The 23,965-nt window shown below is 38.7% G+C and overlaps 1 protein-coding gene across 1 annotated transcript in view; it reads left to right on the top strand.

Annotated features, from left to right (window-relative positions):
* LOC101848937 (sushi, von Willebrand factor type A, EGF and pentraxin domain-containing protein 1) overlaps positions 1 to 23,965 on the top strand; it is a gene marked incomplete at its 5' end in the record, with an annotated part of 78,313 nt that overhangs the window by 7,124 nt on the left and 47,224 nt on the right. Inside the window, 13 exon segments of the mRNA XM_005112775.2 lie at positions 2,584 to 2,778; positions 3,469 to 3,542; positions 4,796 to 4,848; positions 6,771 to 6,895; positions 8,419 to 8,604; positions 9,608 to 9,781; positions 13,110 to 13,352; positions 14,834 to 15,010; positions 15,830 to 16,003; positions 16,529 to 16,774; positions 20,851 to 21,066; positions 22,238 to 22,438; positions 23,455 to 23,759. Of these exon segments, the coding sequence (XP_005112832.2) occupies positions 2,584 to 2,778; positions 3,469 to 3,542; positions 4,796 to 4,848; positions 6,771 to 6,895; positions 8,419 to 8,604; positions 9,608 to 9,781; positions 13,110 to 13,352; positions 14,834 to 15,010; positions 15,830 to 16,003; positions 16,529 to 16,774; positions 20,851 to 21,066; positions 22,238 to 22,438; positions 23,455 to 23,759 (2,369 nt within the window).

Below are 23,965 nucleotides of genomic sequence, written 5' to 3'. Positions count from 1 at the left end.
CTAGTTTCACTTTGATTTTTTAAACTCAAGTAGGATAACTCTATGTTCGCAAAAGGTGCGCTTTTGCGAAGAGGGCGCCACCGAATTTTGAGGACACTTTTTTAATTGGCTCAAAGAGAGAAGTGGCCCCTCTTGTTATGTAGACTCATTGCCCCAACACTATATGGAGGACATGTGTTTGAAAGTTTGTGTTTAGGCAAGCGATCATACAAACAGGCCAAATGTCTTGGTTGAGACAAATTTGTATAATTTGACTGATCGAAAGAAAATTCATGCGCTGCAAGATTACTGTTATATCAGTCTGCGCAAATTGAACCCTGTTATAGCCAGGTTCATATTACTAACACTTATAGAGAGAAAAAAACGGGGATTTGATTTATCACTGTTATATCCAAATTCCTGTAGGGGAGAGTGGGGAGACGCGGGCCACCGTGGGAGTTTTGAAAAAAAAAGAAGAATAACAGAAGCTGTTATAAATGGACTGGACTGTATTTATTTATTATGCCCCCCTCCCCCATGCGTATTTTTGGATTTCCTCCAAAGAGGTTGTATTATAATACTTGGGCTGTCGACAGGGACGTCACACGTGTCAGATATGGGGGCCTTCTTGCCCGTGCTGATTGGCATGGCTGGCGCGCCCCCTTTTACATGAACAATCCGAGCCCTCACCCTGTTTCCCACTTGTAGGTTTCTTCCTGAGACCACCGAGACGTCTCCACATTGTCTCGAAAAGTACTCACCCGTCTGTTGGACTGTGCATGTCTTGCCCTTTATATTATTGAATATTAAGGGCAAACGTCTCAGGGTGGGCACATGCATCTCTCGTTCCTTTTCGTGGGTGACGTCACTGCCACGAACTATAATATTACAAAAACTGTATACAGTGAAACACTGATATAAAGAACATGCCCGGGCAATGAAAATAGTTCTTTATATCAGTAGTACTTTATTTCAGTCAACACACACAAACATACTTTTTCTCACGTAGTCCAACTCCGGTGCTAATTTTCAGTAGATCTACTTTTCCCTACTTATTAGTAAGTTTCAGTGGGCCTACTCTTTCATTAATCCATGTAACTCCAATTTCTCACGTCCATCGACAGCTTCTTTACTCCCAATTTTATCCGCCCCCCCCCCCCCCCCCCCGCCTTTTCCCCCGAAAGCGATTCATGTATTTAGTTATTCGGACTTTTAGAAAACTATTTAGGCCTATTTATTTGTTGTTGTTTTTTTTAATAAACGAATAATGACCAGGCCACAGAATTCTACACTTAAAGTGTAGAATTCTGTGGACCAGGCCTACTGCCCGGATGTAAACAGTAAGGAAAGAAAATCACTTCCGGTTCCATCGTAGTTTTTAAAAATATAATTTGTATAATTTAAAAAATCGAACGATTCTGTTGGTCGGCGAACGGCGGATATCCTATTATCGACGCTTCGACGAAAATCCGTACTTTTTTCGTAAGCTTAGTTTCCGTACTTCCGTACTTTGAGGAACATGTTAATACGGAAAATCTGTATCGGTAGGCTGTTGGGCAACTCTTGGTTAGGTCAACTAATAGAGATGGGCTGGTTCGTTACTTCAGTCGTAGATAAGAAGGAAAAAGACTTGTTGGATGAGAAAATGATTGGTTCGTTACAGCTGTCAGCTCGTTATCGTATGTTTGCTAGATGCGTCAAAATATAAATTAATGACACAAAGAGAGGAAAAAAACGGGGCAAAGAAATTTGTTCTTTATTTCCGTCAGTTCTTTACAAGAGTGTTCGTCATAGGTGTGCTCTACTGTAGGCCTATAACCTCTTTGGCATCCTCTGAAAGATAAGATTTTTGGTTTTATACCACTGTCCATTTAGTTGTCTTTTTAAAACTTAGGCCCAGACCAACTTTGTGTCAAAATTGCATTAAATTCTTTAAACGAGAGAGAAAATGTGTAGGCAATCGGCAAATAAAAGAGGTGAGCCAAGGAAGTAATGGTAAATGTTATGCTTCTAAAAATTCCAATATCGGTGCCTTTTTTGTGGGCGTATTTTTCAAAATGTACCATTCAGTATGATGATTTTGTGAAGTCTGCCGTTGAGTGACGACAGGCCTTTAGTACTGCAGTGTAATCCTAAAATAAATTTAATGAAGCTTATTTGTTAGTTAAGATTCCTTTCATTGACCCTTTCTTTGGAAATGCTCGTCTTTTTTTTACAATTATTATTTCAAATCAGATATCAAATAATTTTTGATTTTCAAGCTAAACTACTTCGTACATCGGTGCCTTTATCTTCTCAGTATAAGACTGCCTCTGTTTCTGTGGACCGAGTTAAAACAGACACGCTCTTGCGTGCGCACGCACACACACAACACGCGCGCGCACGCACACACACACACACACACACACACAACACACACACACACACACACACACACACACACACACACACACACACACACACGTGCACTCTTCTTTTTTCTTGAAGACCCATTCAAACACTCCAAACACATATCTTCCTTTTCTTCTCACTTCCAATTAACTGCGCCCTCTGGCTGCTTTGTCAATCAATCTTTGATCCTCTTTTTTATTTCGTACTGATCAGACCTCATGGACGAGAAGGAGACGAGAGGGAAAAGGGACACCCAACCCACCGCGCTACATAGACGAAAGCGCTGGGGCTGGGGCGGTGGCTGGGGCTGGGGCGGGGGCTGGGGTTGGGGTTGGTGGAGCCCTTGCAGATGGCACTGCTCTGGCTGGTGGTGGAGAAGATGCCGCTGGTGCTGTTTCAGTTGTGGAAGTAAGTAGTATAATATTTTTATGCTCTGTAAATTGTAAAGAAGATTTGTGTCATTTGTTGATGCTGCTGTTGTTATTGGTACATATTATTATTATCATTGTTATTGTCGTTGTTGTTGTTGTTATTGTTGTTGCTGCTGTTTCTTGTTGTTGTAGTTGTTGTTGTTGTTGTTGTAGGTGTTGTTACTGCTGTTGTTGTTGTTGTTGTTGTTGTTGTTGTTGTTGTTGTTGTTGTTGTTGTTGTTGTTTGTGGTGGTATTTCTGGGGTGTTTTTGGTGATGATGATGATGATCTACATGCAGTTGTTGACATCGTTTTGCTCATTTATTGTCTCTTCTTTAGATGCCGTATCAAATTATTGGCAGATATGCCTAATTACCCCTGAGAAGATAAAGGGAAAAAAATATCCGGGCAACACCGACAAAAGAATAACAATACTTTGAAGAAGTTTGCTGTTATCGTATAATAGGCCCTACTTATTCCTTTGGTAGATCTAGTTGATTCTTATTTTATCTGACCCTAATTAATGTTGAGATCCAATTTCGTAGCTGTTGCTTATTAATTGCTTATTAATTGCTTATTAATTATTAAGTGTCCTGATTTTGCATTGCCTAGGAGTAGGAAGCCTCACGGCGCTCGATCCTTGGCATACAAATAATTTCATTAAAAAAAAAATTCCCGTCTTTATTAGGACCAAACAGAAGACCAACAATCACTTGCCCGGTTATTCCCGACTACACGTTGGCTAAAGGCAGGACTGATATTGTAAGTAACATGAGTTTTTGGTTACATTTTTTGGCTATTCCTCTAGTCTAAGTGATTGATATTTGAATTTGTTAGTGCAATCAATGATTTTCAACGATTGTGTTTTATTCTGTTGGATCTGCTGTTTCAATTACAGTGGTCTCTGCCTAAGAAACTGGTCACTGAGAGACCCCCCCAAAATTTTTTTCTTCTAAATTGCTGAGTGGTGACATGTTTTAAGCTATTATAGTTGCTTTGATCTCGAAAGGATGACACATCAGCTGAACCAAGAGAAAAAAGACAAAAAAGTTCAACTGAATGTAATATAATGAAGAAGAGTCAGGCCTGCAAAGATTGTACATGTACTATACTATACTGTCCGTTTACCCCTCCCCCCCCCCCTTCCCACTCCCTCAGGTTCACGGTCACAGAGTCACTTAAAATAGCGACCAGACAATGAACCAATCACAATTCACTTGAGCACTCCGCTGTATTGCTCCGGGGCCCACATAATTTTGGCATGGAATAGTGCACAGTCTATGGCGTTTATTTTTAGATTGCCTACTGTGGACTATGTTTCGGCGCTATTCGGCAGGAGCACATTTGAGATGTGACGTCTTATTAATAATATTAATGTATCGCCAAACTCTCTACAAGTGTCGTCATCGCTTGGGTTATCCCAAAGAGCGATTAAAAGGTCAGGTTTCCACCGTTGGCTATCCTGTTATAATTAGATACAGCGCATGAACTTAGGCATGGCATAGTGTGTTTTACGGCGCAATAGAATAGAAATGACAGCTACGGCACCAGCGAGGGCCTTGTTTTGATATAATATTAGGCTAGTGTTTGTTTCTGGCGTCTTTTATTGTATTATTGTCGGTGGTTTACGTCATAGAACATTAAAACATTTTGGGCGGCACTGCACGACCGTGCTCTATGGACGAACAGCGCCTGGTGTTTGTATGTGTGTGCGTGTGAGGCCGTTTGCAAGGATTCAAAAGTTCTATGGAAGCCACTGAGACGGTGTTCAAGCATTTTAATTAACAAAAATTAATATCTTTGTGTATACAATGTACAGAGATAAGGAGAATGGTCGCAGAAGGCTGATTGAATTATTATCTGGATTGTGCTTGACGGCTGTGTGTAATATGTCATTGAATTAAAATAAAGTTGGTACTACTTGTAACATAACAGCAAACTTCCAGTTCTTTTGAAAGACATAATCATATATTAGTACCTTTATTTACTTTCTAATGATTGCCTATTTTCCCCAGTTCGTGTCGTGGAGTCCTGCAACAGCTCATGATCCAGAAGACGGCACAATTGGGTAAGAACTCTATTCAAACAATCCCAAGTTTTTATCTTGTACGCTTGCTTTAGCATGATTTTACTCTCTGTTGCACAGTGCCCAGCGTCCCACTAGCATACCAAATTCACCAACTTATTGGTTTGTCCTGAATACAGTTTCAAATGTTTTTCAACCCCTTTCTTGAGAGCTGTTTTTTTTTCTTCTTTTCTGTTAAATTCTTTCCGGACGTAGTCTTCAAAAATTCAAGGTTAAGGAGTTTTGATGTATCACGTTTTGTATTGTACGGGTAAGAGTTCAACTCCCCTTTAATTCAGTAAAGTTATCAGAAAGACCAGAAATAATATGTAGGCCTACATGTACCGGTAATAGATCTATGCTATTAATTTTCGATAATTATAAGACTACGCAGGTGGAAAACTTATTAAACGAGAACTTGTTAAACTACTTAGTCTGTGTTAATGTCCCAAGGGGATGAATTTTGAATCAGTGTGGTCCACATTGTAGACCATCATAGCTCCAAGTGAGACATTCTTTAATTAGTGGTAAGAAATGGGGAATTTTATATATTTCCTTATGATGTACTTCGTCTTCTTCCTCGTTCTCGATGACAGCAGCTAGACAGTCAGTCCGATGTCGCGCACAAACTGTGTAGTTCGCTTCAACCCTGACAGACTGCCATAGAGCTTTCTCTCAAGGGGAGCCACATTCTTCCACGTCTGTGTGCGAAGGGTGGCGCAGCGCGGGCAGTGCTGAAGGATATCCTTATGATGTACAATAAATATCTTGACATCATTTTCTATCATTGGCCTAGTTTAAAACTATACTATGTGCCCCGCGAGCTAAATAACTCCATGACTGACTATGCGAGTCCATTTTGATGATAAGTCCTTAGCTTGACTGAAATGATGACTTTTGTCATTCACTGATTATTACAAATATTACTGCAAATTAAATGCAGGCTCCCTACTGGAATTCCGTCATTTATGTAGGTGTCTTTTCTTTTAAAAAAAGTTCCCCATCTTCAAGATGGCCTCTTCAGTCTCTCATCAGGCATTGAACTTCAGCAAAGACAGACAAAACAAACAAGAAAGTCCACTCAAATAATATTAACATGCTTATTGTTTTGTAGTCATTAGAAAAGTAGAAACCTCGTTTATTTACGTAAAGACAGGTTTCATTCCAAGGGAAACAATTTAGGCCTTTAAAACACAAAACTCTCGTCCGAGCTCGCGCCTCTTAAATTTTTTTTTCACCATCTTTCTGCTGTTTTCACAACAGAGAGTGAAACACCAAACAGGTTTATCTCTAGACGTCTGAATAAAGGAATAGAGGTTTTTGGGGTGGGTTTTTTTTACGTAAAGCTTTCAGATACATGTAATAGCCTAATAGCTTGTAAAATAATATTATAAAAATTCAAGACTACATGTTTTCCCATCAATGGGTCTCCAACATTTATGTTGAGACAAGGTTAAATGAGACTTAATCAGATGTTAATGTGACCTGTTATGAATGATATAACATTTCGTTGTTGTTACAGGTAAATTTGAACTCTTTATCCAGATTTTGCTACTGAACTTGGTGTCACAGCATGCTTGAAATGTCGTCAGCCTGAAATTAAGTCACCAAGGGCAGATGGACATAGGTTCCGAGGCGCTTACTGTTGAATAAGACTTGCAAAACAATATAAACGTATTGGTTACGATCGAATAATGTCGGTCCGACGTTGTGTCCTCGGGAAAAGCACTTTACACGCATTTCCCATTTGGCTCGGCCATTTCGAAGATGGACGTTAAGCTCGGAGGCCCCGTCTATTAATTAGTAACTAAATATTGTTGATAGGGGAGTTAAACGTATATATGTACCATTTTTATGCCTGAAAAGTAGGCCTAAGCCTGTTTTTTTCTTGTCAAAAACCTGTGTTATGTTTGATGTTCCAACAGTACATCCCAGACTGGTGGACCTTACCCAAACTCTTGGGTTGGAGAAGGCACGCACACGGTGACATACCAAGCCACTGACAGAAAAGGTTCATCCAGTCACTGCAGCGAAGTATTTCGAGTCATTGGTGAGTTTCGTATAGAGGCTTGCACTCAGTAATGCCTTGTGTGCTATTTATGCACCAATTAAAGTTCAAGTTCGTGAGCACAACATTACTACTGCAGCGGACAACATTTTAAAAACAAACTTTAGATGGTAACAGCGGAACGGTACTCGCATAGATCTATTATGGACATTCATTGTGATTTGCAAGACTGCCGTTGATGTTACTCACTTGTGCAGGTTCAGAGATTCCAACTTGGCCAAGGTGTTTGGGAGAGTCCATGGCAATTATCTTGTACTGTATTGAAATCGGGTTTCAAATTGTGTTCAAAGTTGGCACTCTTTGAAAAAGGAGTTAACAGTTATTCAGACGAATAATCTAGATCTAGATTCAATAGGGCCTAGAATCTATATATAATTTATAATGAAAGTTTACATAGTAGCCTACTTGTACTGCAGTAAAATATTTTCGTAGGAATGGAATTGTTTTTAATTTTTCAATTTTATGCCTTTGACCTGAACCAAAGATAGTACAAGACAAGATGGGCCACTTCTCTCTTTGAGCCAATTAAAAAAGTGTCCTCAAAATTTGGTGGCGCCCTCTTCACAAAAGCGCACTCTTTGCGAACAGAGTTACCCTACTTGAGTTTTAAAAAATCAAAGTGAAACTAGCAAGTTTTGGGATAAATTTCGGAAGAACGCTTTTTAAAAATGGTTACGCTGACAAAAAACCTCTTCCGGAGGAAAAGGAGATGGTTTTCTTCCTTTAATTTGACTTTAGAATGAAGGGCGAGAGGTCATTAAAATTTTTTAAAACCTAAAACTCCGCACTGAACGTACCCGAACTGCTGATGAACAGCAGTCGATCTGCGCACGCAAGGAGGTGCTATTCCTATTCTTCTTCTGGAAAAACGAAAGAGAGCTTCAAAACAGACTGCAGCGCCATCTGAAGCAAAGAGCATACTTCCTGCGGACACTTTTTAGGCTGAGTGGCCCATCTTGTCTTGTACTATCTTTGCCTGAACTAATTTCTTTTTCAACCAGCAATGTCTTAAAATATTTGTATACACATTCTAACTAAACACTATTTGAATTTCTAATGATTAGTTTATGAATCTACTCTCTCTCTCTCTCTCTCTCTCTCTCTCTCTCTCTCTCTCTCTCTCTCTCTGTCTGTCAGTCTGTCTCTCTCTGTCTCTCTGTCTGTCTGTCTCTCTCGCTCTATCTGTCTCTGTCTCTCTTTCTACTTTCTTCCCCCCTCTCTTTCTGTGTTGTGTGTGTGTGTGTGTGTGTGTGTGTGTGTGTGTGTGTGTGTGTGTGTGTGTGTGTGTGTGTGTGTGTGTGTTTATGGAGGGGGGGGGTATCATGTAAGTATTGAACAGTTTTTCTCTAATTAGGCTATTTTGATCGCTCATCATTATGTCATTGTCATTGCTTAATATTTTATACTCATGCGTGCATGAATTGTTCACAAACAAAGGGCATGTTAGGCTTGTTCTGACGAAACGTCTATGCATATAAATTGTGTCCTTGTTTTTTTGTCTCCAGTAAAGAAGTGCTCAACTTACATGACCCATGGGCTCTCCAATGGACAAGTATCCTGCTCAAACAATAATGTCCTTGGGAGTATCTGCACCTACTCTTGTAACTCTGGTTATCAGCTTACTGGACCATCTAGTTCTGAATGTCAGGACAATCAGCACTGGTCAGACCAGACTAGACCTGAGTGCAAAGGTGGGTTCATTATTTTAGTTATGGTGTATGAATTAAGGTAGTTGATTAACCCTTTGGCTTGCCTTTTGACTAGATGTTGAATTTTTTTTTCTGGTTTAACCTCATTTAATTTATAATCATCTGCTCACCTGTATCCTCACAGATCAAGTCTTCATTCTTAATGATTCTTTTCTGAATATGTTGGGGGGGGGGGGGTAATGCGTGCTCTTGCTCAAAATCAATATTTTTATCCCAAAAATGCTGTCATTTACCTTTTTCAAACTGAATTTACCCTATAGGTAATAGGCTTATGGATTTTAAGAGTTTAAGTCTTCATTATTCTTTTTCTTTCCCCTCCCATCTCACACTTAGCTACCAGTTGTCCATTTTCTACTAAATATTGATGCGCCGAACACGAATATCAACATAATTTCCGTCACAAGTCAACAATTTTTGAAATGGTTGATTGTTCTTAATCGAGCTATGTCACACCATGCCTAAGTGCATAGTAATTTGCGCCCTTTGGACCAGTCGGGGGTTTCAGGAGGGCCTGCCCCCCTGTTTTGACCCGTATTTTAATATTTTACAGTTTGGTTTGAAATTTTCTTGAAAGTAATTGATTTGCGCCAGTTTTAGTGGCTTTATGAGTGATCTGCAGCTAACAATACTGCAGTTTGACCCCCGAAGCAGTGCATGTGTGTCCGGGAGTGAAAGTAAAAATTTACAAAGTGAGTTGGGAGATTGATGCAGGGCCTCGATCTGTGCATCTAAAAATCAAGCATTAAACAGTCCCGATCCAGTTCTGAAATTGATGTCGCAGAGATGCAGCATGCCATGGCAGTTTGCATTTGGCCACATCCATGTAATTTCAATCAGCAAAACAATTATAGGCCCTATTACAACTTTAATGTAAAGCACTTCAATTTTTGAATGTCCTTTCTTCTGAGCTTTGTGTAAATTTCATGTTTTTATGAGGGTATGCCTCGTTCACTCATTACTTAGGCTACTTTGTTTTTCTTTTCAGAAATTGTCTGTCCGTCACCGCCATCAGTTGATCATGGAAAGTTTGAGCCTTGTGATAAAACATCTACAGGGTCCAAATGCCCTTTGAGCTGTGACTCTGGCTATGTTGTAGAAGGTAATGCAGATGTGGAGTGTAAGTCTGACAAGACGTGGACTTCTCCTGGCAGATGTAAAGGTATGAAGCCCATGCCCACTATTTTGTTGTTGTTGTTGTTGTTTTTTTTGCTTATGAGCACTATCCTAGACTCTTAAAATAGTACTTACTTACTTTTACTTTTTCCTTCCTCTGGTATCCTTAGGATGTTGAGGGGAGGTGCAAGTTTTGGTCTTGTGCTAGGTTTGTAGCCTCTGTGACAGATATATGCTTTTCCCGGACTTGTTTAACCCCATCCAGCCAGGTCTTTCTTGGTCTTCCTCTTGATTTGAAGCCGGATTCTTGGGTGTTGTAAGCTCTAGCTGCTAGTTGTTTCTAGGGCATTCTGATTAGATGTCCAAACCATTTGACTCTTTGACACTGTATAGATTTTATAACTGGTGATATTCCAGTTTGTTGACGTATGGTTTCGTTTCTTATGCAATCTCTTTTGGTGGCATTGATGGTTTTGCAGAGACACATCATTTCACATGCATTGATTTTTCTTTCTTGTGCCTTGTTTAGAGACCATGTTTGGCACTGGTATGTTAATGAGCAGGGGTGCTAGATCTAGCTGGTAGGTCACTGCATTTGCCTTCATAGTTCTTGTTTCTATTTCTGTGTCCATACACTCGTCTTGTGTGAAGATGCTTCCTATATATTTAAATCCTCTATTTGTTGGAGTTGTGTTCCATCTATAAGAATATTGAGTTTCCCTGGGTTTCTGCTGACCTTCATAACTTCTGTTTTTGAGATGGAGATTTTCATGTTCAGGTGTGTACATTCCTCATTTAGTTTTGTGGTGTGTTTTTGTAATTTCTCTTCATCTGTATTTAATATACTCTGGTCATCAGCAAATGAAGCTTGTTCAGTTCAGTGATGTTGTCATTTGCTGCTTTCGTGATCTTATCCCTGTAAGGGATGAAGAGAAGCGGAGAGAGAACACACCCTTGTCTCACCCCAGACCTGATGGGGAACCATTCCGATAGTCCTTCTGTTGATCTTACAGCACACAGGCTGTTTTTATTAAGTGCCATGATATTCTCCAGCAATTGTCCTCTTACACCATATTCCCCTAAGACTTCCCAAAGTTGACATCTATCTACCCGCTTGAACGCCTTTTCCTGATCCATGAAGACAATATTGAGGTCTTTGTCATGTGCTGTGGCAGTCTCACACAACTGTCTGAATGCGAAAATAGCATCAGTACAGCCCCTGCTTTTTCTGAAGCCAAACTGTGATTCATTGAGTTGAGTCTCTACAAATGGTCTCATTCTCATTTCCGGTATCTTGGAAAACATTTTCCCCACATGGCCGAGAATGGATATTCCTCTGTGGGTTCCTTTTCCAAATGGGTACAATGACAGCTCGTTGCCCGTCATCGGGTGTTGTTTTTGTCGCCCAGGCCAGGTTGAATATTCACCATGGCAAGAGTTCACCGATATGGCCGCATAGCTTGATCTTTTCTGCTTTGATGTTATCGATGCCTGGCGCTTTTTTTGTTTGGCTTTTCTTTATAACATGTTGGGTTTCACTGAACAGTAGTGATGGTTCTGGAGTAGTTTCTTTTGGTGTTGTTTCTCCTGTAGGATTCAGCAGCTCCTGGAAATAGCGTTTTCATCTTTCTTTAATCTTTGGCTTCCTAAAAATAGGATTTCTGTTCTCATCGTTGATTATTTCAGTGGAGTTGAATGGTTCTTCTTGCATCCTCATGCTTTTAATGCTCTTGTAAAACTCTCTGGAGTGTCTTCCTTACATTTTGTTGCCAGCTGTTTTCCATATATATTGTCCAGGATCTATTCTTAGCTTCTTTTACTATCTTTGTTGTTTGGCGGCTTTCATTTCCATATAGGATGTAATCTTCCTCTGTCTTTGATTTCTGCCACATTTTGAATGCCTTTTTCTTCAGTTGGATGACTTCCTTTACTTGGTCGTTCCTCCATATAGTTATTTTCCTTTTCTGCCCTCCTGTTTTCCTGGTGCCGCACTCTTCTTTAAATGCTTTCTCCACACATACTTTGAAGTGGCTCTATTCCTCTTCAATGTCTCCCAGTTGTTTGGGTAATTTGGCTTAAAATAGTAAAAGTGAAAAATAGGAGCGAGGGTTTTTTAATCACCTGAAAGCTATTATTTTATATTTGGATGGATTTTGCTCTTTCTGTAAATATGTTCTGAGACTGATTAGGAAAGAATGCTCAAAATTTGACCATGATCAGAAATGCTAACATCAGAAATAATCTAGTCACTAAAAATGACTCAAACAATTCAATATTTTAAAATCAAAAGTTACTCAATATATCTTAAGCTTTTGAAAAGCCCTTTTCTCAGTTCTTTAGTGTATGTCTTAAAAAGCTTTGTCATATATTCTTTAAATTGTTCTAAAAAATGTGTCTACTAAAAAAGCTTTAGATCTACATTGTGTGCAATTTGTGCAACTCCAACTTTGTAATGGTATTTGTTTGAAAAAAGGTTTAAAAAAACCTAATTTAAGCTAGTGAGTTTATCCATAAAAGTAGGGTTATTCACTTTCGTAAAAAACGCACTTTTTCAAAATGTCATTACTTGACTGGGTCAATAGTTGTGACAATAACGTATGCAAAGTGTTTATGATTTACATTGCAAAACTTTCTCACATAAACTTTTCCCAATCCCTGTGGTTTTGCTTCCCCTTCCCCCAAAAAGGTGTGTGGTTCTTAACTCTGTGTTGTTTTTTGTTTTTGTAAAGTGTTTTACGGCGCTCGCAACTGCATAGGTCATATGAGCGCACGGGACACACCTAATATTTTCAGTTGGTAGGAAATTTTGAATTTTGCCCGGGTGGCGGCCGAAGCCTACTCTTATCGATTTTAGACCACCAAGGGATCTTTAACGTGCGCAACTTGCACAAGGGCCCTCCGAGATATTACGCCCTTGTCCGAGAAGGCTAGGTGTAGATCTTTCCTACCAGAAGATCAGGGGTGTGGCAGAAAGACAGCAGTAAGGAGGAGCCAAGGAGTAACAGTAGAAAGGCTGCAGAAAGAGTAAGGAGCCCAGAGGAGGGGGCAAAGGAGGTGAGGGGGTGGGGGCAGAAAGTGGAAATGAAAGCAGACAACAGAACATTGCTAGAGAGCAAGAAAGGAGGTGAAAGGAGACAATTTTAGAGAAGAAAATTTTTCGGTCACTACCCGGATTCGAACCCGGGACCTTTGAATGAGAGGCCAACACCTTAACCTCTAGGCCACGAGAGCCCCCCCACTCTGTGTTGGAAAAGGCCATATGTAAAGGTTGGTTGCATGGGGGGGGGGGGGGGTGGGTGCAATCCTATTCCGATGTAATTATATATATATTATGGCCAGCTGGCATTAATTGTGATAAATCCGTTTTCTTTCAGATGTTGACCCTCCAGATTTTACTTGCCCGGCTGTCATCTCTTTGTACTCTGAGCCAAAGAAACAGCCAAAGCAGGTCACCTGGACAGTACCTGTGGCCTCTGACAACTCTAGGGAGACTGTCGTGGTCAGCAGTGATCATCAGTCGGGGGATGAGTTTCCCGTGGGCGACACTATCGTGACATTTTCCTCCACTGATTCCTCTGGCAACGTGTATACTTGCACCACACCTGTAACTGTTAAGGGTAGGTTGACGCAAGAAGACCAAGTCTTAAAGCTCAGCACCTATTTTGTGTTTGTAGTATGTGTTTTGGCACAGGGCTGTCCGTATTGCCAGCAGAAACAGCGATACAAACTACAGGGAGAAGCTGACTATCAGAAGAGAGAAGAGACATAAGCCAACCACCACAACCACGACATTCCAGTGTCCCCACTGCAACAGACATTGTTCATTCAGGATCGGATTGCACAGCCACATGCACGTCCACAGATGAGCTGCAGAATTCATCGTCATCTTCGGCTACGAAGGACTACCAACCTGTGTTTTGTATTGTGAGCCACTGTGAATCAGTGGATCTACCATTCACCACATGGGCTACTATAAATGTTTATAATTATGTTTATCAGAGAAACGTATTCTTAACAATTTCAGCGGGTACATAATAACTTGGTGACAAAACACATGGTGACAGTTACAAACATTGCAGTATAAAATTGGCAGAAATAGAAGAAAAAAAGAAGGAAAATACTATTTTTACAGACATAATTAAAATTTAGGTTACAATGGTAGTGTCAGGTTTACATAAGATACAATAATTCAGAGGTTGCTTCTACATCGTTTTATTCACCATATTATATACCAATTTGGACAACTTTACAAACATGCTGTTGTCCTTGAGTGACACCCGGTTTTTGAACTTGGGTTATCATTTCACTGTCATTAAAAAAAAAAATTTGAAACCTGAACTGGCAAGCCAATCAGCCGCTGGAGGATGACTCGTTTGTATACGCTCTGCTTTTGCGGGATGGTTCGAAATCAAAATTTTAAATGGTTGAAGGGAGAATGAAGTCACTTGTACCATACAAAAAAATGCCCATTTAATAATCTGTTTTTTTTAAAGTGACAGTAATAATGGTTCCTTTGCTTTTTTCTGCTGTTAGCAATGATACTTTTTTTTATCCTTTCTGTGTTTTTCAAGAAGCAAAATACAATTTTGAATGTAAACGCTTATCATAATATATTTCATGTGAAATTCTACCATGCCAAAACATCACTAAAACCACTTTTTTAAAAATGTATGTTAAAAGATGATACAGTCATGCTTCTGTGGAACCTATCAGCACTTTCCTGAAACTGTGTTGTTCTAAAGTAGAATGCCTAACTCTTTTTGCGTTGTCGCTCATGATGACGGTAGTCAACAATTGAACAGGAGTTGCTGAAGCATATTTCTGTTTAACCACCTTTTTACAAAAAATTCCACTGCTACTCATCTTATTTGATACTTGTATACTTTTGTCTTGACCTAGGTGTAATACTGTTGAAAACCCCAAACATAGAAGTCTTACCTTATCATGTATAGGCCTACATTTATATGAAAAATGACAGTTTATGATGTTAATCCCTTAAAAGGTTCATAGAGGCCTTCCCCATTAAATTAGCGCCTCAGCTTCCTCTTAATGAAACAAACTAAAATAACGTTTGAACTGGTTCTCATCCCCTCCCCAGTGAAGTACTGTGATGTCCTACCGGCACCTGACTTTGGCAGTGTGAGCTGCTCCCACGGTTCGGCCGTAGGTTCCGACTGCTCCATTTCCTGCTCTCAGGGGTTCCAGTTGTCAGGGGTGGCACAGCGCACCTGTCTGGACTCCAGGACATGGAGTGATGCTCAACCATTTTGCAAAAGTGAGCCCCAGGTGGAAGTCTTATTGTTATTGCTTTCTCAAGATATGGATTTTCCTTTTGATTAGGAGCGGGTTTTGGTTTTCGTTTGGACCTGCCCCAAGGTAAAATTTGCTCTTAGTTTGTGTTGATGTTCTACTTTGGTACTCCAGAAGTTTTTGCAGGTTCCACTTTCACCCTTTGGGCCCTGGTCCCCTGCTGTGCCTTCTGTGCTCTTGAGTTTCTTTTTGCCAATTGCTAGATCTACCTGTCCCTACTTGATGCCCAGGCATACGTTTGATTCACTGTAGGGTAAAGTTACTGCACTACCAGGCATGCACTCTGGGCCATAGGACTACAAAACTGTAGGTCTTCCTTCCTACATTTATAACTTAAGACTAAATACTTCAGCTTTTAGTCCAAAGATGGCCAGGCTAAACGCTAATATTTGTTTGAAAGCTACAGGAAGGTCTTTCATGGCCGTATTTAGAATTTATTTGAATGTCGGTTACAGTTTGATAACTGTCAGTTCACAATTTGTAAGAAGTATGGATAATGGACATTAAGTGTCTCAAGAACCTTTAGTAGAGATCATGCAAATTGCGAGCAATTTAGATATACAGTGGGCTTGTAAGTCCAGAAATGGTATTTTGGTATTTTTGAAATCTGTATAGCAAGTGTTTTTCATATGTTTAAACTGGATTAAAAGGAAACAAAAGGGTAATCTTTTGTAAAATACAACAGAAACCAAGACTTCTTCATTCTTTTGGAAACAGGAATCTGTTCTGTCATTCTCAAACAAACAGGCTTCCACTTACAAGTCCACCTTATTGTTTTTCAAAGGAGGCCGTTGTGGTCAAACTCCAAGTGTTGACAGAGGTAATTTCGATTGCCCGAATGGAGATGAATACGAGGACATATGCACCCTTAGGTGTGACTCTGGATATCAGGCCAATAAACCGGTGTCCGTCTCTTGCCAAGTCACTTTACAGTGGACACAGCCTGGGAACTGCACAGGTAGGAGCATTGATGGGAAGTTCTCATGTCTAAACACTTGATAAAATTGTTGAGAGAAGTAGAGAATAGTTACATAAAACACAGTTTACTTTCTAGTGAACTTGTATTTGTATGCCTTTTCTTTTCCGGGTTGATTTCCTGAAAAAGATATGCTTGGGCTCTGTAGGCTTTCTTTTGAAATGGGATATTGGAGTTTCAATGAACATCCACTAGGGGTAATAGTTCCATTGACCTTAAAACTGTCAGTAAATATCATCTTTGTTTGGACCATTCTTTGTAGTGCAGATGACTTCGATGTGTGTCGAAAAAGAATGAATAATATTGTATCTACCAATGTCGATTTCTTTCCAAAGATGATTAATAAGTTTATTAAATCTTATCTTGTTTTATCTAATATCATATTTTCTATCTGACATGGAGGACACTAATAAGCTTCTCTATCCACTCTCAGTGTGCCTAAAGAGACCCTGCTGCTCCAAACCAGTTTAAAAAATTTTTTCAATGTTGTGTCATCTCCAATGGCAGATGTTGAGCCACCCTCTTTTACCAGTGGTTGCCCAGGAATAATGAGATATGCTGAAGCTCTGAACACAGACACCTACGTGCACTATACTTTGCCACAAGCTGCAGACAACTCAAATGAAGCAGTGGTAGTTGTAGGAGATCCTGCCCCAGGCTCTCGCTTTGATATCGGACTCACAAATGTCTCTGTCACAACAAAAGACACCTCAGGAAACGTTGGAACATGCACATTTGCTGTTACTGTTAATCGTGAGTAGCTTTTGCACTATTCATTAACTCATTCGCTACTTATTATATTGGGCTTTTGGATACATTTTTCTCGGGACGGCGAAATTAGACGATGATGAGTGCGCAGTTCAAAGGTCTTTGGGGCCACAAATTCAAATAAATATCAACCTATTATACACCGAAATTTTCATTATTATTTATAGAATACACCTGTAATGTTTATTTGTGTATTTTTCAACTTTGGTTCCTGTAACAGGCGATTATGCAACACAGTTTTGTTTGGATGAGGATAACATTTGAAAAAAAAATTAGTCATCTTTGGTTAAACTGAAAAACTATGTTTGGTCCTAGTCAAAATGATACATCAAAATAACCATAAATGAATAAAGAACTGAAAAATATTGAAAAATTAACAGTTATTTACATACATTCCACAAAGTTTGTGCATTTGGATCATAGCATCCGATATTTAAAAAAAACCCAACTTTTTTTTATAATCTTGAAAAAAGGACAAGATGCTTTCACAAACAGTAAAAAACATTAGTATCTTATATCAGTCGTAAGACGCAGTGTGCCGTTATCAGCAACGAGGCTCGAAAGGCAAAAAAATGACTTTCCATAAAAAAAATTTTTTTTTTTTATATATTGAAAGTTTGATGTCTTCTGCTTCATTTAAGATAAAAAAATAAACAACTATAATCGACTATAAATATTTTATTATGATTTATTTTGGAGGTGTGTGTGGTTTGTTGTGAGCTTGGGTGAAGAGATAAAGGAATTTGGACATTTGCTAGTGTGTAGCTGTGAGAACCATTAATTCATGACCACCATTACCTCATGACCACCTTTGCATCAACGTTCTTCGTTCGCAACTATTTTTAGATTTTGAGCCCTTTTCGAACATGAATAGTCTGAAATGTAGGCAACTGATTGGTAAAACGGAGTAAAAGCGTTAACTTCTAGCTCACTCCAAGCTGGTTTACGTAAACAGCTGACTTTGTGGGCGTGCCCTACTAGCTGTTATCGTCTGCTGATCTTTCAGTTTTACATTTGGATTGACTTAAAAAATTCGTTTTTATTGTGTTTTAGTGCTTTTAAAAGATTGATTAACCTTCCTCTAGATCTCTCAAAGCGGACTTCTTACCAAGAAGACAACGAGGCGTTCTATGTGCATGTGTGAGTGTGTATGTGTGTTGGTGTGTTTGTATGCGTGTGTATGTATGTGTGTGTGTGTGCGTGTGTGTGTGTGTGTGTATGTGTGTGTGGGTTTGTGTGTTTGTGTGTGTTTGTGTATGTGTGTGTGCTCTTGTGTGTTCATGCAAACGTATAATTAGGTAGCATAAGCACGGCACGTAAGCCGTCTCACTGCCTTCCGAGCGCATACTTTTGGTAAAATGGGGGTAATTCAGATCTCTGTTTCTTTGCTCTTTTATTATAAAACACAAAATGCTGAACACTTTGAAAAAGTTCAGATATTCTTCATTACAATAGTGTAAGTTGTTTGTATATCCGAGTATTTGGAGCTGGAGAATCGCCATAGAAAGGGAAGCCCCTCGCGGTCGGAATGCGAGGTCAGCCGGTTCAAAATTTACACCCATGCATTCGAATGCTTTGCAGAAAGATTGATGATTAAATACCGTCTTTTCATTGGCGGAGAACTATATACAGCTTTGATCCTGGTTTCCCGTGGTAATTGTTTTTGGTCTTTGGCGTTTGGATAGAAAACCTTGAAAAAAAAGTGTTTAAGTTTTCAAAGATCATTTTAAACACGAAATGTGTAAAATACCGGCTAAAAAAGGAATCAATAGAAATAATTTTTTTTTCTATTAAAATAAAGTGATCGGCTTCGAATTATATTTTGACATGAATCCTTCTGCGAAACCAGAGACTCTTACTCTCTGGCGAAACTACCGGGAAAACTCAGTACACTACAGTATTGAGCCGACTCGCTCGCCGCGAGGGCTGGTGCGACACCGGCCGAGACAACTCTCTTTTATTGAAATAACGACAGATCATGGTGTTTGAGGCAATAAAATACTGAAATGTTATGATCTCACAGTCATGAAAAAAATTTGGCTCCTTTTTTATGTTGTAGTGATTGTACTCTGTTAATGTAGAGATGTTTGGTGCACTTGGTACTCTTTTATTATCTGTCAAACATGGGGTTGCCGCCAGTTAGTGATTTTAGCAATATTCGATATTAAATTAAAACAGCTGCCATTTTCTTAAAATTTGACTGAGAGGTTAACGTATGGTTCCAAAATTCACAGGAGACACATGCCTTTCATATGGAACAGATAAATTTGACATACAGCTATTAAAAATTTAGTTTCTGGTACCTAGTAGGGCCTACAATGCTAACCTGTTGTTGCATTTGACGTGAAGACCATTCTCGTTAAAATGTTGGTTTGTCCATAAGCTTATTTTTTCTGTAAACGAATAGTTTTCTACTTCTGTGTGTTACCTTGTAGTGGCATAGCCAAGATAACTGCCGTATTTCAAGTCTCTATCTCAATTCTAAGACCCCCGTTGCTATGGAAACATGTTGCTCAACTTCGGAGCCCGTTTTCTCCTTTTCGTGTTTCCGCTCATTGCATACTTAAAAGTTCTATATTTTTGTCAAATATTGTCTTATTTGCTTCATTTTTTACCAAATTGTAATGAAATGGTGATAGTTTTTGGAAATTGTGTTAACTATATTTTGAAATTTCCTTCATATGACTGATTTTGACTGCGAGGGTCACATTTGTTTAGCACAATTCCCTCTCAGCAGTAAGCTCTATGTTCTTTACAATCTATATTATATGATTTTGATTCCCATGTACGGAAAATATCTTTTCGAGTTCAATTTTTTCTCCTGGGATTAGTATCGCAAAGGAGGTCCTTGCCCTCAAAGGTCTTTTAAGGGAAAAATACACAAAAAATGAACAAATAAAGCACCTGAAATCGCCCCAAAACCGAAAGTGCTCCATAAAGAATGTTTTTTTCAGGCTTTTTTCTTATAAAAAGTTACCCTTACCTATAGTTTAAGCTAATAAATTCCAAGCTCAGTACCTACACAGTTGTCAGCCAATTTAACTTTTTTGTTTGCCTTCCAGGTCATAAAGTAAATAATTATTTTCATGATCCCTGATAAGCAAAGTTGAAACTACCTACTTCCTCTAAAACTTTTTTATGTTGATGGGTGTGTCAGAAATTTACTTTTCATCTACAGACACTCTTGATAAATGTTGCTATTGTTATTCCAGTAATTAAGTCATCTTCTATGACTGGACTCCTCTCTACTTACTGCTTAATTAAGCCCTTTAATTGTTTCTTAGAGGGAGTGGAACAGTTATGATATAATGTAACATTTAATTCCATTGTCTGTTGCATAAACGAATTAAATAAAGACAACTTGGATAACTTACATATTTTGCCCCTTGCGGTTCAAAAAGTAAAATCTTATAGCTGGGGGAATGGCAACAGAAAGTGCATGGCCATTGACTGGGATGAGTGATTGGGTAGCCAGTGAGAGAATAGTCATAAATTTTGATAAAATATTTAATTGGAGCAGCATTTCCTAGGTTAACTGTAAGGGAACGACTTGTTTTTGTTTGACAAGTTTCATGAGTTTTTGGAATTATAGGACCTTTCTCGATAGAGCATATGTCCAGTGTACACATCATACTTGATGTGTGGCAGTCCCACAGGGCAGCAGTCATAGCATGGACAAATTTAATTTCAGGGTTGACAGTTTAAAAAAAAAATGGTGTTACATAATGCAATTTTTAAAAAAAATTGGGGGTGGGGGGAGGGGGGGGGAGGAGGAAAACTTAAGTCTGGTATTTGGTACGGGTTGGGAAGTTGAAAACTATCAATGTTGCCGAACAGTAGTAGTCATTTTGAAGTTATATATTTGAAACATTGGAGAGAATCAGTCATAGGCTTCTCTTCCTCAGCATCCCAGAAGCATAAATAAGTTTATATGTAGGCGCACAACAAAGCCAGACACATGATTTTGAACCCTCAAAATGATGCTGGTTTCTCTCTGTATCTCTTTCTAGAAATCCTGTGCCCTCAAAATGATGCTGGTTTCTCTCTGTATCTCTTTCTAGAAATCCTCTGCCCAGATCCTTTAAATGAAGACATTGATGACAGCCAAGCTGGCCTTATGGAGTTTTCCTGCCCCAATGGTCATGTGTATGGGGCCTCTTGTGACCTCAGCTGTTCTGACGGAAACCCTATACAAGGAGGCTTCGACATTACTTGTCAGCGCCGCGCAAATAATACGGGCTATTGGTTTTATGGAAATGTGAAACCGTTTTGTAAAGGTGAGTAGTGACATTGAGTCTCTTGAAGGATAATTTCAGATGAAACTCATTACTCTCGTTTTTGAAATTTTATTTGCTTACTGTTTTTTTGGCATACCAGTACTTTTGTTATTACAGGAACTGTATTTCCTCTAATACATCAGTACTTGGTCCATTGAAGCTTAAAACTTGGGTCAGTTTTTTTTTTCATTCTTAACATAGAATTAGGTGCATTATCTTCTCAAATTAGGAAGGAAACCCCCCCTAAATCCTGTAGGCTTATGTGTATTGAAGGCATTTCAGTTCCCCAGGACTGGAACTGCCTCCCGCTTTCTGATTTTATGAGATAAGGTGTTTATCTTTGGCGAGATAACAACAAATAACAACTGATAACACAAAAATACTGTGATTCTAGCCTCAAAAATCAATTTATTCATGATGTGGTCAACCAGGCCCCTACCGTGCACTACTCCAAGCATCTACTGGAAGTAGACTACTATTCTTTAGTGATGACCGGGGAGTTGCGTCCCTTTTTTTGTTTACGTTCAAATCGAAAGTAAAATCGAAAGTAACAATTTATCAGAAGAAAAAAAAATAGGTCATTGGTGTTGATATTTTTTGTTGTTGTTGTTGTTACCAGTTGTTATTTGTTGTTATCAGTTTTTACCAGATGTTATTTGTTGTTATCATTAGTTGTTATTTGTTGTTATCTGTTGTATTTGTTGCTATCTCGGCAAAGATAAATACTGATGTAAGACTACCAAGTAAATGCAACTAAATTAAGACGTTTGTGTTGATATTTGTTGTTATTTTGTTGTTATCATTTGTTATTTGTTGACAGAAGTTATTTGTTGTTATCCGTTGTTATCAGTTGTTATTTCTTGTTATCTCGACAAAAACTAATACCATATGAGATATGTAGCCTATAATTACTCTAATGAATAACTCACCCCTCAGTAAAGTTGTATAAATGAAATTTCACCAGACTTTGGAATATGTTTCCCTATTTTATAATACATTTTCGTTGAAAAATATTTTGGCTTGGTTCTTTTAGGTGTTATCAATTGTGTAATAGTAAATTTTGTTCCCACTCAGTTTCTAACAGATACAAGATTAGATATAGGTCTACTTTTAGAGTAAATTGCTCCTCAATACTTCTTTAACTCAAACTTCTACTTTTGTTTCTTTTCAGAGAAAGAGTGTGCGGCCATACAAACTCCTACATATGGTTCGGTATCTTGTGACGTTATAGTTGACAGGCAGGTATGCACCTTACAGTGTCGGAAAGGCTATGCATACCCAGTTGTGGCGGGGCAGGATCAAGGATACTTTGTCTGTGACAATAAAGATGGAGAATGGAATCCAAGAGTGATCAAGACAGAAGTTTGTCAACGTATGTATTTTGTGTTTTCATGTCTTCCCATTTTTATGTAACTTTCTGAGTTTCTTCAGTTGTGGGTGCTTGGAGGATAGAATTTGTTTAATGTATATAGGCTACTTGTTTTCTTTCTGTTGTCTCTGCTGTCTTTCATCCTGCTTTTTCCAAGTACTGAATATTTATTTTATTGAAACACCATTTGTGTTGCAAGGTGGTGGAATCAGGTGCTTGTCATTTTTTTGGCATATGGAGTTCTTGGTATCATCTTATAGCTTGTTAATTTGTCTTACTTTATATGAAAATATACCCACCAATCTTGAGTAGAAGTCGATATATATTTTTGTGATTGAAGAGGGGGTGGCTGGTGTCAGAGGTAAACATAGCAAGAAAATGGCCACCAAAGTTTGGTGACTTCCAAAGCTTGATTGTCCTTGGAAACTACAAAGTTCCTTTTTTTGTTCCTTTGATCAACTTTTTAAGAGTAAAATCCACACTGGAATGACCTGACCATCAATGATTTATTTATAGAGGCATCAGCCATCCATGTCCAGGTGCTGTTTTAGACACACTGGAATGTGTTTTTAAACGGACATAAAAGGTGTTGAGCTGAAAAATATGAACTTTATTTTAAATTGCCCTATGGCCAGCAATTGTAAAATGTTGGTTTCACTTCGATGGCTCACATTTTGTTGGTGTATTTCTAATCAACTCAAACCGTTGAAGGTTCTCTGCATCTGTTATGCTGCAGTGCATTCTCTCATGTGCCCAATCTAGATTAACCCTCTTTCCTTTTCCTTTCCTCTCTTTTCTTTTATCATACTAAGTGTTTATCTTCAACACAGTCTAAAAAATATTTGTTCACCAAAGTCTATCTTGTCTTTACCTATGTCTTAAGTATTTCAGCTTTTTGTTTTCTGTTGAATGTCTTCCACCAAACGTCTTTCGCAATGTATTTCAAAGGTTTTTACTTCTATAATCTAAGAATCGTGATTTCTTTTTTCCTCTTTTTTCCCCTCTTTTTTTTCTCTTAGGTGGACGTCCTGCGAATAACACAAAGCTAATGTCTGACATATATTACTACTCAAACTCTTGCTCTCCGAACAACACACAAATCAAGGAGAACTTTATCTCAATTATTAATGATTCAACAGTTCTTCAAGGTCTGTGCGGAAATTATAATGTAACTTGTGAAATTGATAATGTTGAAATAACATGTGGGAAAAGAAGTAAGAGATCTGCTGATTATGAGGTACTCAGGCAAAGAAGATCAGCTACCAAGACAAAGACTCTCGTGAGGAAAAAAAGAAACACAGACACATATACTCAAGTCACAAAGGTCAGAAAAACTATGATTTTGTTTTGTTTTGCTGTTGTTGCTAGCATTGTTTCTTTAGTGGCATACTGTGGCATAGTAGTGGCATAGTGACCTTCTGTCATACCTTGGAGTGAAGCATATAAGTGTTGCCTTCATGGTAAATACTCCCAAAGTGGGTTTTGTGGGGGTTTTTTGGTTGTTTTTTTTTGTTTTTTTTGGTTGGGGGG

Source organism: Aplysia californica, unplaced genomic scaffold (genome assembly GCF_000002075.1).
Source record: "Aplysia californica isolate F4 #8 unplaced genomic scaffold, AplCal3.0 scaffold01402, whole genome shotgun sequence".
In the NCBI taxonomy this organism is placed as follows: domain Eukaryota; kingdom Metazoa; phylum Mollusca; class Gastropoda; order Aplysiida; family Aplysiidae; genus Aplysia; species Aplysia californica.
This window is presented reverse-complemented; position numbering and strand designations above follow the sequence as displayed.